The following is a 15666-nucleotide window of genomic DNA, read 5'->3' on the forward strand; positions in this document are numbered from 1 at the left end:
GGCATAAAATCCGAATGCCATTTGGCTCATTAACAGTACACAGTGATTGGAGTGTGTAGTGTTACACATACATTCGCTGTTAAAAGTTGGATCTTGGGCGAAAAATCCAGCGTCAGTTTGATTTGATCAGAATCATTCATTGCAGAAATAGAAATATCTTGTTCCTTGATGTCAAATGCTTGGCGGTCAGGTGGCTTCAACTGTCATAATACAATCTGGCAGATGGTGCCGCCTGTATCTGGCACTTGTGTCTAGACTATATGTTCTGAAATCATTCACTATCATTCACTATCATTCACTATCACCACGTTCTCAGAAGTGATGAGTGAAGTCCTTTCATGGTGCCCCGCGTGGTTAAACATGGCTACGTCCATCACAGGCTGGACATGCGTGTAATCATGTCTACGCTGTTGAACTAGACCATGTGTTTTCCAAACGTTTGTCAGTCTTGCGTAGCTGCGTAATCTGGCATTTTTGCTTTTGGTGCAGATTAGACATTTGCAGGTTGTGAGGAAGTCACGGCGTTTTCTTTCTTTTTCCAGATTTTCCAAGTGCATTTTATTCTGCCACCGCTATAATTTGGATTTTTTCCTTGAAGTGAGTGGCTGGCTGTACCTTTACATACATTTAATGTTTCTGCTTCCTAAAGTTCTAGTGTTTCTAGACTGTGAAAGTGCAAAATCCTATTCATGTTTTTAAATAAATAAATATATTCCCACATCAAAAGGATCTTAGATATGTCAACATCAAAAATAGTCCTTTACCTGTGCTGTATGAGGAAACCTGTGTACAATATCTGTTCTTTAACTGTGCTTCTGCAATGCCCTTATATTATTTCTGTAAGCGCAAAGCTGTTGTCTTGCTTGATAACGGCACTGGACAGGACAGGCCAACCACGACATTAGCGGAACTAGCACGAGTACTAACCAGAACAAGCAACCCCTTCCCAACACACACACACACACACACACACACACAACCATGCAAATGGCAGGCTCATCCGTCTCCGGGAACTGAAGGACCAGACACGGGCGATGGGCTGACCTCTTTGCTTTCCCTTTCGCTCCTTCTTGGCACTGCCCGTCTGTGGGGTAGAGGTGGGCGCCTTGTTTTTTTTAGCCGAGCGAGGGGCCTGAACCTCTGCCCCAGCCTTGAGCTCCTGCTCAGCTTCTTGAACTACACAGGGAGGCGCGGGAGGAGGTGGCATAGGAGAGATGTGAGCAGAGCGGGACAGAACACCGAGCCAAAACAGAGAAAGGAAAGTCAGAGTGTAGTTAGTGTGGGAACCAGACGGCTGAAATGAGCAAAGACGGTTTACAGAGAGGACGGTTTTAGGAGGGTGGTGGACATGCGTTATATGGCGTCCTTTCACAGCTATACCAAATCATTTCAAAATCAGTTCTACAGTATCAATCCTAAGTTTGTCACTCTAAAGTTTCAAACTAGTAAAATACATAAACATTAAAGCATCGTAGTGGATGAAATACTGGCACAAAGATGATAAAAGCGAAAATTGGACACTCTGAGCTGTAAGGCTCAATATTGGATGAAATCTTATTCACTGGAGCATCTACTATTGGTCTTTGTAGTTTTTTTATTTGTCTCATCTCAGGCCATGTCCTGCTTTGCTGTCTTTAAGATCGCCTCTGAAACACGGATCTGACTCGTCACTTTCTCACAAGGCTTGGCTTGGCTCACTAGAATGCCAGCACATCACCGTGAGTCGAAGCCCACACGCACTGTTGTGTAACCAAGTTCGAGCTGTCAGTCAAACAGTACAAAAAGGAAACATGTATTATTCATGAAGTAAAATCACAAAGCAATAAAGGCTTGAAGTTTTGAACAGTGCAAATGAGTGAGTGAGTGACAGTACGTGCTAATATAAATATGTTTGTTAAAGAGAAGAAGGAAAACTCAAATTTAAACAATCTGCAAAATTTAGCAGGCAACATTGATATGGCCTGTGAAACTGGGAATCACGGTAAAAAACTACATCCAATTGTGGTTGTGATTGAATTCATCCACTAAGAAGAGAGAGGCAGGGAAACGGTCTCACCTACACCACTGCCTGTATCAGCTACACCACTGCCTGTGTCTCACCTACACCACTGCCTGGGTCTCACCTACACCACTGCCTGTCTCACCTACACCACTGCCTGTATCAGCTACACCACTGCCTGTATCAGCTACACCACTGCCTGGGTCTCACCTACACCACTGCCTGTCTCACCTACACCACTGCCTGTGTCTCACCTACACCACTGCCTGTATCAGCTACACCACTGCCTGTGTCTCACCTACACCACTGCCTGGGTCTCACCTACACCACTGCCTGTCTCACCTACACCACTGCCTGTATCAGCTACACCACTGCCTGTATCAGCTACACCACTGCCTGGGTCTCACCTACACCACTGCCTGTCTCACCTACACCACTGCCTGTGTCTCACCTACACCACTGCCTGTGTCAGCTACACCACTGCCTGTATCAGCTACACCACTGCCTGTGTCTCACCTACACCACTGCCTGTGTCTCACCTACACCACTGCCTGTGTCTCACCTACACCACTGCCTGGGTCTCACCTACACCACTGCCTGTATCAGCTACACCACTGCCTGTATCAGCTACACCACTGCCTGGGTCTCACCTACACCACTGCCTGTCTCACCTACACCACTGCCTGTGTCTCACCTACACCACTGCCTGTGTCAGCTACACCACTGCCTGTATCAGCTACACCACTGCCTGTGTCTCACCTACACCACTGCCTGTGTCTCACCTACACCACTGCCTGTGTCTCACCTACACCACTGCCTGGGTCTCACCTACACCACTGCCTGTATCAGCTACACCACTGCCTGTATCAGCTACACCACTGCCTGGGTCTCACCTACACCACTGCCTGTCTCACCTACACCACTGCCTGTGTCTCACCTACACCACTGCCTGTGTCAGCTACACCACTGCCTGTATCAGCTACACCACTGCCTGTGTCTCACCTACACCACTGCCTGTGTCTCACCTACACCACTGCCTGTGTCTCACCTACACCACTGCCTGGGTCTCACCTACACCACTGCCTGTCTCACCTACACCACTGCCTGTATCAGCTACACCACTGCCTGTATCAGCTACACCACTGCCTGGGTCTCACCTACACCACTGCCTGTCTCACCTACACCACTGCCTGTGTCTCACCTACACCACTGCCTGTGTCAGCTACACCACTGCCTGTATCAGCTACACCACTGCCTGTGTCTCACCTACACCACTGCCTGTGTCTCACCTACACCACTGCCTGTGTCTCACCTACACCACTGCCTGGGTCTCACCTACACCACTGCCTGTCTCACCTACACCACTGCCTGTATCAGCTACACCACTGCCTGTATCAGCTACACCACTGCCTGGGTCTCACCTACACCACTGCCTGTCTCACCTACACCACTGCCTGTGTCTCACCTACACCACTGCCTGTATCAGCTACACCACTGCCTGTGTCAGCTACACCACTGCCTGCCAATAATGCTACTCCTGGTCACCATGTCTGGAAATGCACTGTTACTCTTCATGTTGCTCAGTATTACTCAGGCCAGGGACTACAGGGTGAATACCAGCCAGAGCACAAACAGAGAAAGCCAGGAGACCCTCTCAAACCCTGCCGCTGGTCTGACTTCATTTTAGTCGGGCACTGTGAAGACAGCTTGTTTAACCGTGAGCAGCTGGGGCTGGAGATCAATAGGACCAGCTCTCACAACCGTCCCCCGTGTGCTGAGAACCAGGGCGTTGTTTGAGGAAAGGTTCATGCTGTACTTCCATTTCCAATCACGGACATTCCCAGACCACTGTTCAGATAGCCTGATCAATACTGCTCCAGCAACACAAAGACCTCTCTGGCTAATCCTCTGCGGTCTGGCACAATACGTCCCTTCGTACTGATCTGAGACCAGTTTTCCAGTCTTGCGATGGCCGATAATAGTGGATGTATGTAAGAGAGGCTGAACCAAAATCAGAATAAAAACAAAACCAAAACTCTAGTAGGGGGGTATGCTAACAGGAGCCTGGCTGCGATGTGTGGGTGGAGCGGTGGGTGGAGGCGAGTGTGCATACCATGGTAGATGGTGCTGCTGTTGCTACTCAGGTAGGACTCCACCAGCGGCGCCTGTTCCTCTGTCTGCCTGGTCCGGCGGGGTCGTGAGCGCGCATCCAGGTTGGACTGCACCATCAGGGGCTCCTGTCGCTTCTTCTTCTGTTTCTGCTCCAGGAGCGCTCGCTGCAATACATGCACAAGAGTGGACCTGACCTCTGACCTCCGTGCACAGCAGTCAGCTGGGAACATCTGTCATAACGTTGGAAACCCAATCTCCACAAATCCAGTTCCTGCTAACAAGCGCCGAGTAAAAGCAGATAACCTGCTACATATGATTGTTGCGAGGGGACGTTCACAGCAGTATAGCTGCCGCTGGTACATTTCAAATAAACGATTCATTAAAAATGAATCTTGCAGATATTGCACAGGTATGAACAGACACCCAGTGTAAAAGAAAAGTCTAACAGCCATTAATCTTACATGGTGTCTCACGCTACATTTTACCCTTTGATTGTTTACACAACAGAATGATTTTTTGACCCCACGAAGCCTCTAAATGTCTGACTCCTCCCTTCCTGAGGACACGCAGGGAACCTTTCCACATCCTACTTCCTGTTGCATCCTAATTCCTAATTAGTTTTGCTCTCTTACAAAGTATTACAGTTCTGAAGCCTCAGAGCTGGGAGTGGGTCATAAAACAGCTCCGGGCTTCCTCTGTGAAATTCCCTAAGGGAATTTCTCTCCGCCTGTTTGGAGTGGCAGAACCAGACCGCCGTGACTCTGAGGCGTGACGTTGCTGAGTGCACCTTCCACACAGGCAGCTGTCGGAGCTCCTGTTTCCTTTGGTAGAACATTCAGGGCCTCGAAGCCAAGACTGCCACAGCTCAGTCGTCCCCACGCTGTCTGCTTTCCTCCAAAAACCCCAGCGGCATCCACGCGGGGCCAGGAAACATTACAGGAGTCCCTCGATGGAGAACAGTGTGCACATTCTGCTTGAGTGAATGCTCAGGCAAGCACTCCAGGTAGGTCCCACAAGTGTGTGCACGGAGGAAATCCTGTGTATGATCCAACTGGCACATGTTCTTTTGTCCAGAAGTGCCTGAGAGTGTCATATCCCCTGCAGACATGCTACAGAGTATCAGAAGCAGAACACACACGGGTGGAGGTATAACCGAGGGGTCTTGAAGCTTGAAGTGACGACCACTTCTCCAACACTGCAGTGAATCCAGGACACCAAAGCAGTCAGCAGTTTCACAAACTACAAATTTTTGTTACCAAATTAGTGTTAAGATCAGAACGACCTCTTTTGATGAAATCCATAAAGAACAGTTATTATGTGTAAGGGAATAAATGGATTGAATGAACTCTCATCTGTTATGAACCTGAGTTAAAAGCTCCAAGAGCCTTTGCTAGCTGTTATTGCTTAAAAAAAATTCTGTAGGAAGCATAAGCAAGACTGCAGAGTTTAAACACATTCATCGAGGTAGCCGTGTGTGTGCTCTGTCCTTCTTGTCCTTCTCTCCAACGGAGAACTACATGAGTGTGTGAGAAGACCTTCGCTTATTAAAATACAAAGACAGGTCTCAGGACAGACACAGGATGCTGAAGACAACATCACCTAGAGTATCACTATAAAAAACAGCATGCAATCAGCATGCGTCTCCATGATGGGGCGGGGTTTAATGATATTGTCCAGCTGTTTGTATCACCTTTCCTTCATTTTATCAGTAGCTGAAATATTTCCATAGTTCTGATTTAAGCTTTTTTGATGGAGGTAAAAGTTCTGGGGTCACACCACCATCTGCTGTGCTCTGGTATCTCTCCCTGTGTTTACAGTGACACGTGATCAGTGCGTGTGAGTGTGGAGGGGAGGTGGCGTGCCTCCTGAATCTCACACTGCAGCTCTACAGTGACTGAGGGATTCTCCCTTTCCTGTTCACACACACACACACACAGTCAATCCTCCAGCATGGTAGTGCTGCTACACACACCCTTAGAAGCTGTCCTGTCCTCAGTCTGTCTATTCTGGAAACTCAATCACTACTCTGCTTGTCCTCCAGAGATGTGATGAAGCAGCAGTCACAAACACACTCCTAGCTGTTTCCGTACGGAGCACACACACACTTCTGGTTGTTTCCACACGGAGCACACGCAAGAGGGGCTCTAACCAGCTCAAACAAATTCAATAAACGCGTGTATACTAAGAGCCTGTGTATTAAAAGTGCATTTAATTATGGTGCAATTTTCCAAAATATTCATTATAAAGGAGGTAACGCTGTCAGGGACCTTTGGGTTTCTGGACCCACCATTACAAACAAAAGTGCTCATTCCCATTGTTAGTCATGTTTTTATACACTCTGCTACTCAGTTTAGGAATAAAACAGCCCTATGAATGAGTCTGTCGGTCCATAACAAAGAAATCTCCATCAGAGACCATTTACAGGAAGCGTTACAGGAAGTGTTCTGCATAACTGCCACACTCTTTAAAATGTCTCTGCTAATGAAGGAGTAACAATTCACATACGAAAAATCTGTGAATTAATCAGAATTTCAATTTTGGTTTTTGACCAAATTAATTTCGCAAATTGTTCTTCACAGAAGCTCTTCCCATATTATTCCATTAGGAGAAACACCTTTTCCTGGTGGGCTACATGTATGGTACAGTACACGTCACCCTTTAACACGACTACTGCAGCCAGTCAGGCTGGAGCACACCGTGCCCCCTGGTATCACAGCTCAGACCCATGTTAATCAGTCAGGACTCACGGTTATGCCTCTCAGTGCGCTATGACATGGTATAATAAGAGCTAGCCGCCTCCATCAGCCCTGCATGCCTGTCCGAGCAGCGTCCTGAAGGAGAATTTGAGATGGGAATGCCTGAACCTGAACGCATTCCTGTCCTAGTCGGGGGATTTGCACAGAACTAATGGAATATCATAGGAAGACCATGGGGTCATCTGGGGTCATTCACATGATGCTCTTATTAATGAACTGTCTTGACAAGGTAACAGCAATATAAACCTGTAAAGGGGCAGTTATGTAATGTGGACTTACAGCGACCTGGTGAACTAGTTCACATTTAATTCAGTTTTCCTCTCCTTTTCAGCCTTCTGTAGTCTCTATCTCTCACGCACACACACACACACACACACACACACACACCTGCATTCTCTCTCACACTCCCACAACATAAACTGATTTATAACTCGGTCCTTTGTTGAGGATGTGGCCAGTGGGTTATGGACGCTGGAGGGGGTGCTGTGGAGGTGGGTGCAGACAGCACTGACCTGCCTCTCTAGCTTCTGTTGCCGGAGGTTACTGCCCTCGTCATCCAAGGTGCTGTAGAGAGACAGAAAGAAACAACGTTTCACTTACGTTCATTATGTGTGTGCCAGACAGACTTAGCGCGACCACCGTCAGACCTTCAAGCTGTACTTGCAAGCTTGTTTCCGGTGCTCCTAATTGGGAAATGTGTTTTTGCTGTTTAGTTATGTTGTCTAGGGACTGATCCAGAGCACATACAAAATAAAGCCCAAAAACGTCTCCTTACAAGAGAGAAGAGCCCACTGCCCTGAAATAAGACAGACACAAGGCACACACACACACATACACACACACAAAATAGACATATGTTCTTCCATATATAAGTACCCAGTTCATCCATAATGAATTTCTGACTGCAGATCCACTGCTGACAGGATGTAATTCGGCTAAGGCACCATTCTCATCACAGCAGCGGCATGGTAACAGTGGCGTGGCGGTGGGTGTGGTGTCACTGCAGTATTGCTGGATTTTACCTGCCACAGGTGCGCCCAGGATGACCTACCAACCACCACACGCACACCCACAGCCCCAGCTGACCTGTGCTGAGGAACCCACCACTGGGGAACAGGACGAGCACTGAAATAAGCCGGGTTGTAGTCTCCAACCACACGCCTCAAAGATGTCCAAATAAATGTTTCCAGTAAAGAGGGGGAGGATAATTAAAAATTCATTGCCTCTGTGCTCCTACTGTGATTCAGTGGTAAGGTGATTCAAGCTATGAATATTCATAATTTTTTTTCTTTATTGATGCATATTTAAAGGTGTCACCATGGAGGCTAGGAGCCTCATTTTCCAAGGGAGATTTGGAAAATTATAAAATACATGACATCAAAACACACATCAAAGTATTAAAACGCATTACAAAACTGTGCATGTGCTCCTGTGTGTCCTATTATGTGTCATCAGTAGGTCTCTGTTCAGTGACGTGTACAGCAGAAAGCATGATGGAGAGGCTACACACGGAGCAGGGCGTGCCATTAGAGCTGCAAACGCGCACCTTCTACCGAGCACTCTGGCATTACCGTGGAGAGCTTGCGGAAAGGACTCATCTCACCTTCTCTTAGCCATTCAGTGGAAAGTAGTTTAGACAAATATCAAATAGCACGGGAGGTGACGGTCCCCGAGGCTACGGAGGCGAGGAGATGCTGTTAGATTAATGACATGAGCTGCCCAATCACTGTGCGGGTTCTCCTTCAGGTCCTGTGGGAGCTGGTGACCTTTGTGAGAATTTTAGCTGTCCCTACTGCTCTTATTCCTAATCGTCACTGACACTTTTAATCTCGGTCATGTCACCAGTCTGACCTATCTGACTCTGACTCTCGGTCACGTCACCAGTCTGACCTATCTGACTCTGACTCTCGGTCATGTCACCAGTCTGACCTATCTGACTCTGACTCTCGGTCATGTCACCAGTCTGACCTATCTGACTCTGACTCTCGGTCATGTCGCCAGTCTGACCTATCTGACTCTGACTCTCGGTCATGTCACCAGTCTGACCTATCTGATTCTGACTCTCGGTCATGTCGCCAGTCTGACCTATCTGACTCTGACTCTCAGTCATGTCACCAGTCTGACCTATCTGACTCTGACTCTCGGTCATGTCGCCAGTCTGATCTGTCTGACACTCTTGCTCATGGTAATGTTGCCAGTCTGATCTATCTGACACTTACTCTCGGTCATGTCGCTAGTCTGATCTATGTAACACTCTGACTCTCGGTCATCTGTCTGATCTGTCTGACACTCCTACTGAGGAAATGCAACCACGAGGTTTCTCCGTTAAAGGGCAGTTGTCAGGACACAGAAGAGCTGAGAGCAGAAGAAAGAGAGAGAGAGAGAGAGAGAGAGAGAGAGAGAGAGCTGTTTAACCTTCCATGTACCTTCCATGTCTTTCTCTCTCCCTCTTCTCTCTGCCTCTCTCTCTCCCCCATCTTCTTTCTCTCTCTCTCTCACTCTCTCCCTCTCTTCTTCTCTAGGCCATCATCTTCAGTAGGATCAAATCATCTCACTCCTAATTACACCTGAGCAATCTCACTCCACTCTGGACACAACACACTCACAATGTTTTTATCATGCTTGCACTCAGAAGCACACGCACACACTCACTCGCGTACAGACACACGCACGCACGCACACTCACACACACTCACACACACTCACATTCCCAAAGTCAGCGGAGGGGACCCAACACTTCAGTCAGCAGTGTTGGGTCCCATTAATCTAGCAGATAATGCCATAAACAGAACTGCTCTAATGAGGGTCAACCATCTCATTACATTAGACATGAAAGCTAAATGAATGGATGCTCCATGGCAGGCGTAGGCCTCACTCTTCACAATTCCCCTCTCCTCTCCTGTCAGGTTCCTCATGACCCCGACAGCTCACTCTGTATCTGTGAGTGTGAGTGTGGCTGTGTTTGTCAATCTGTGTGTGTGTGTGTGTGTGTGTGAGTGTGTGTGTGTGTGTGTGTGTGTGTGTGTGTGTGTGTGTGTGTGTGTGTGTGTGTGTGTGTGTGTTCACTGGCCACATTTCCCTTTTCAGCTGATGCCGTTCAGCAGACATGTTCAAATATTTTGTGTACGGCCCCGTGACCCTCGCTGTTTAATTGAATTTGCTTGTAGGGAGATTTGGAGAACACAGAATCACAGAGGTGCGGAAAAACAAAGCAAAACAATTCTGTATTTTCCAGACATTTCTTTGGTAAAGGAAAAAGTCAATCTTTTTTTTGACCCTACAAGAGGCTTCTGTAAAAATACTGATCTCTCTGTTCTATGTGGTGCTTACTCACTCCACTGTTTCCCTGAAAGTGCCCTGAATTTAAGTGGCTTTGTTTCAGGTTGGAATAATTGACTCTGACTCGTGGTGTATGCGACAGCAGACAGATCCAGACAGAAGCAACAGCAGGGAAACATACAGCAGCAGAACATGAATTCGGCAAGTTGGTCCAACCAGTCAGAGCTGTATCACGTCAATCCCACCAATCAGAGCTGTACCATGTCAATCCCACCAATCAGAGCTGTAGCATGTCAATCCCACCATCCGCATCTGTGCCATATCAATCCCACCATTCACATCTGTGCCATGTCAATCCCACCAATCAGAGCTATACCATGTCATACCCACCAATCAGATCTGTACCATGTCAATCCCTCCAATCACAGCTGCAAATATATATTTTTAATTATGCATGTATTCATAGTATACTTGCTTATTTTATGCTCTGTAAACTGGAAAATAAATCAACCATCAAATATCAGTGCCTCAAACTACAGTGCCAAAGTTCCAGGAGCAAGCACCGCCCGGTTATGACGCCATACCAAAACAGACCAGCACACACGTCCTTCTACATAGTCTCTGAGTCCTGGACCCATGGAAAGGCCTGTGTGTGTATACCTGGTATGTTCAGTAGACCATGACCTGCCCTGGCCTGCCCCCGAGCTCCTGTTCCCACCCCATACATTATTTATATCAGGCCCCATCTGCTAGAACCAAGATACTCATCCAGCCATGCAAGAGGTCAGCCTGGGGGAGGGCTCATGGATGGAACAGCCTGGGGGAGGGCTCATGGACAGAACAGCCCTTGGACCCTCGAGTTGGACTTTGCCAGCCAGGCTTTTCTATCCGGATTACTTTTCCACAGTCCCTGGAGATCCAGGTCTTTCTCTGCTGGCTGCGCTGTGAAAGTTTCACTCTCTATGGCATTCTGTAATGCTGCTCCCCCCCTCAAAGAGCAATGATGCAGACCCCTGATCTGAGATCAGTGCCACGCCAGACTCAACCCTTCATGGAAACAGCAGCTGAAGGTAAGCTCCACCAAAACAGACCAACAAGGCCTTGTTTGGCTGCCCCGCCGGGGTCTCGTTGGACAGTCAACGCAGGCATCCAGGTCTCATCACCCTGCCTTTTGCCTTGTCTTTTGTTTCTGGTCCTTCCTAAAAAAACTGATCACCTACCTCTTCAAGATTACACCAGCAATCTGAAACCTGAACAGCAACACCAAGTATAGATCTCTTTCTGTGAAAAGGGCCAAGCAGAGGGGAAGTTCTAAATACACACTACACAAGCTCCTTCACCTTCAACAGACGCTTCAAGACAGGAAGCATGGACACCTCCAGTGCTGTAGAGCAGAAGACAAGTGTTTCCTGACACAGCCCTTCAATACATGTGTGATGGCAATAGCAGTGTGTTACTTATAGCAACCAGGAGCCAATGAGAGAGGAGGATGCAGTGCAGGCATGGCCATGGGGTTTCTCCCAGGAGTACCAGCAGCAGCGGCTGTTTTCAGAGCATGTGTGTGTGTGTGTGTGTGTGTGTGTGTGTGTGTGTGTGTGTGTGTGTGTGTGTGTGTGTGTGTGTACGTGTGTGTGATTCACCCATGCATAGCCAAACTGCTAATTAACACTGACACTGTGGATCACTTCATAACATGCAGGTACATATGTTTGACAGAAGATAGATCAATAGATACCAGCAGAGTCATCTTAACAGAATCATTTAACAGAGTCTTCTTAACAGAATCATCTTATAAGAGTCATCTTAACAGAACCATCTTAACAGTCATCTTAAAAGGGTCATCTTAACAGAATCATCTTAAAAGAGTCATCTTAACAGAGTCATCTTAGCAGTATCATCTTAACAGAGTCATCTTAAATGAGTTATCTTAGCAGAATCATCTTAAAAGAGTCATTTTAAAAGAGTCATCTTAGCAGATCATCTTAGAGTCACCTTAAAAGGGTCATCTTAACAGAATCATCTTAAAAGAGTCATTTTAACAGTCATCTTAGTATCATCTTAATAGAGTCATCTTAACTGAATCATCTTAAAAGAGTCATCTTAATCTATTCAACATAACAGAATCATCTTAAAAGAGTCATGTTTAAAGAGCCATCGTAACAGTCATCTTAAAAGCGTTCTCTTAGCAGTATCATCTTAGCAGAGTCATCTTAACAGAGTCATCTTTAGCAGAGGAAAAGTGGCCAGAGGCTCTTGTACTGGAAGAATGTACTTCATTCTATCCCCTTAATAAAATATGCAGGCATTAACATTAATATGCAGGCATTAACTGACTGAACTTCCAAGTCACTGATGCAATTAAATAATGAGACTGTAAAATGAGTTAATTTATTCTTAAAAAGATATTTAGATGGACAATTAATTTATAAAGTTTATGATGCATCCATTTGTGTACTAAGTAAAGGCTAAAAAAACTGTCAAGAAAAAACAAATGCAATACAAAAAAGTCCAGGAAGCATAAAAACCCAAATAACCAGCAGTCTGAATGTAGATCCAAATTCAGCACATTACAGCCATGTGCTCCAGAAGACAAACGCTGCAACATAGATTTCAGCCAAGCTAACAGCACCAGGAGCTGCCAGGCTGCCCCGTCTGATCCAGCGACATTCGTCCCCTCCTCGAGAACACCAAACCTCAGACGTCACAGCCCACACACAGCTGCGGCGCCCCTGACCTCAGCCTGTTTACCTGTAGGGGATCCAGTCGGACGAGTGTTTGGAGCTCATGTCTCCCTGCGTAGCGCAGCCTCAGTGTCGTGGTGGAGCACAGGACGACAGCGCCGATCCGGGGTGCCGCAAGCGTGCCATTGTTTGAAGATGTGTCTCTGCTCCTCCGCCAGCTAGCTCCGGTCGCTGCGTGCGTGTGTGTGTGGGCAGCCCTGGCCTGATCCTCACTTTTCCTCCACCGCTCCTTAAGCGGGCATCGTCGGGAGCCTCAGCGCTTCCCTCTGTGCTTGCGCTGCTCTCACACGGCTTTCTCTTCTCCCACTCGCCTGCTCCGACCGTCTCTTACCTTCTCACTAGCTTTCTATTACTGTCTCACTCGCTCTCTCTGACCATCTTCAGTGTGCAATTTCTTCTGTGCTCAGTATCTCTCTCTCACTCTCACTCTCGAGCTAGTTTTTTCCCTCCCATCTCTGTGTGTTGTGCTCCTCGTGCGCTCATTTGTCTGCACTCCCTCTTTCTCTCTCTCTCTTTCTCTCTCTCTCTTTCTCTCTCCCTCTTTCTCTGTTGCCGTCTCTGTGAGACCACTGGAAGAACCCCAACCTCACAGAGAGCCTGGAGGAAGAGGAAATGGAAAACACAGAGTCTCGTTGTCTCCCTGCTTTGATGTCAGCACACACACGCACACGCACACGCACACTCACACACACACACACACACACACACACACTCACACACTCACACACACACACACTCACACACACGCACACACACACGCATGCGCATGCACACGCACACACATTCACATACACACACACACACATACACACACACGCACACACACACACATACACACGCACACACACACGCACACACACACACACACACACACACAAACATGTACATACACATGCACGCATGCACACACACACACAAACATGCACGCACACTTACGCACACGCACACACACACACACACACACACACACACACACATCTCTCTAAAGATGTGTGTATCACTGGCTGGGCTTTCTGGGCTTATTCATGTGTTCATTTAACATGGTGCTCCTTAGCACGGACCAAACAGGGCCATCATAACTGTGTAGTCATTCAGATCCTTCAGTCTCTTTAATGACATGCTGGCTTCATCTTCTACAGAACAAAATATATTGTTGCTCTGGGTGACACTAGAAATCCTCTAATGACGTTCTGTTTTCATTTTGGACATCATTCACGTTTTCACTCTGTTGCCTGTTAAAAATACACAAATCAGATGGAATATTTCTGCCAATTAAATGGAAGACAAGTGCTATAGATTGCATGTGCTGGGAGTGGTGTGATCTCGTTAGACTGGGTGTGCTCAGAGTGGTGTGTTGTTGTTAGACTGGGTGTGCTGTGTGTTCTGCTGGACACGCACTCTCACCCCGGCTCCCACATGCGCTGCATGGTGAGGATCTGAGCAGTCTGTAGCTCTCTCTACATCAGCACATTCATCTGGCTTACGGCCACCCTTAGTCACGTGCATTTAATGCATTTAGGCACGCACACACACATACACACACACACACAGCAGTGCATGGTTAAGGTAGTGTGTGTGTGTGTGTGTGTGTGTCCTTTGAGGACCCTATGATGACTTATGCATGGAGTTTGGTGAATTATCATTTTTTAAATAAGAAACTAAACAAAAGCGCCTCACAGGGACAAATGAAAACTTCCTGATTTCTTCTTAAATGACCTTAAAAAAGTAAAATATGAAAAAGTGAAAAAGGTGACTATGAACAGGTGAATATAAATGTGTGAATAAAATGAATGAATATGAATATGTGAATATTCATGTATGAACAGATCAATATGAATGAATGAATATGTATGGATGAACATCAATCTGAATATCAAATATCAACAAAAATATATAAATAAGCAAATATAAATGATGTCATGAATATGAATAGGTGCATACATGTGTGTATATGAATCTCCAAATATGAATATGTGATTATAAATGGATGAATACTAATGAGAAATTATGAGTGAGTGAATATAAATGCATGGATTGTGTCTGAGTTTAAGTGTTATTATGCCGTGCTGGATTTGGCTTCTCAATGCTGCAGGATGCTGGAACTCCGAAATATCAAAACACAAAAATAAACCCAATTCTTCACAACCTCAATAAAAACTATGACTAGAACTTTTTGCCTATTTTGTGTAAGCAGAAAAATGATTTTATCTTGCAGTTCATGACTAAGGACATGATTCCTGCTGTTTTATTGGCTCGCTCTATTTTATGACTTAAAGTGAGAAGCGCAGTCACCCTTCAGCGGTTTTATAGATATTAGCTACAGCTTGGCAGCTCGAGACCTAGACCAGTTGGCAAAAATATGATATTTGTTTTCAACCCTTCCAGCCATGGTGCTAATTTACAGGCACATTGACTTTCCAAGTATGTCAGTGTGCTTTGCAACAAAAAGGTTCTGTGCAATCCTCTCCTAGGTGTGGGTGGAAGTGATCTTCTCCGTAGCAGTCAGAGAAAGCAGTGTGTGTTGTGTACATATCAGAGCAGGAGATCAGAAGCTTTCTGCTACACCCCAGAGACAGGAGGGCAGGTGTACAAGCCGCTCGACTGGGGAGCGTTTGATGGCGTTTTGAAGCCGCGCTGTACAGCTCCAAGCTGCGGGAGCTGCAGGCTGGGATGGTTTAGACTATCCCGTCTCCGGGGAGCGTCCATATTTGTTCTGTCCATGCTGCGACACTACCATAAACTAAGCTGCAAGGACAGCCTGTTAGAAGAAGCCCGTGCA

The 15666-nt window shown here is 46.6% G+C and overlaps 1 protein-coding gene across 5 annotated transcripts in view; it reads right to left on the reverse strand.

The window, feature by feature from the left end:
• The window catches only part of tub (TUB bipartite transcription factor), a 56479-nt gene that overhangs the window by 11036 nt on the left and 29777 nt on the right, over positions 1-15666 (reverse strand). For 2 of the 5 annotated variants that reach the window (XM_027007445.3, XM_027007443.3), the window contains exons 2-4: positions 7380-7431; positions 4113-4275; positions 1045-1176 (exon numbers count right to left, since the gene is read on the reverse strand). In XM_027007445.3, coding sequence (XP_026863246.1) covers positions 1045-1176; positions 4113-4275; positions 7380-7431 — 347 coding nt within the window. Of the gene's footprint in view, positions 1-1044; positions 1177-4112; positions 4276-7379; positions 7432-12894; positions 13477-15666 lie in introns of those variants that run through there. The other 3 variants (XM_027007444.3, XM_027007447.3, XM_027007446.3) reach the window with 3 other exon arrangements.

This window comes from Electrophorus electricus, chromosome 3, assembly GCF_041902795.1.
Source record: "Electrophorus electricus isolate QZ-2024a chromosome 3, ASM4190279v1, whole genome shotgun sequence".
NCBI lineage: Eukaryota > Metazoa > Chordata > Actinopteri > Gymnotiformes > Gymnotidae > Electrophorus > Electrophorus electricus.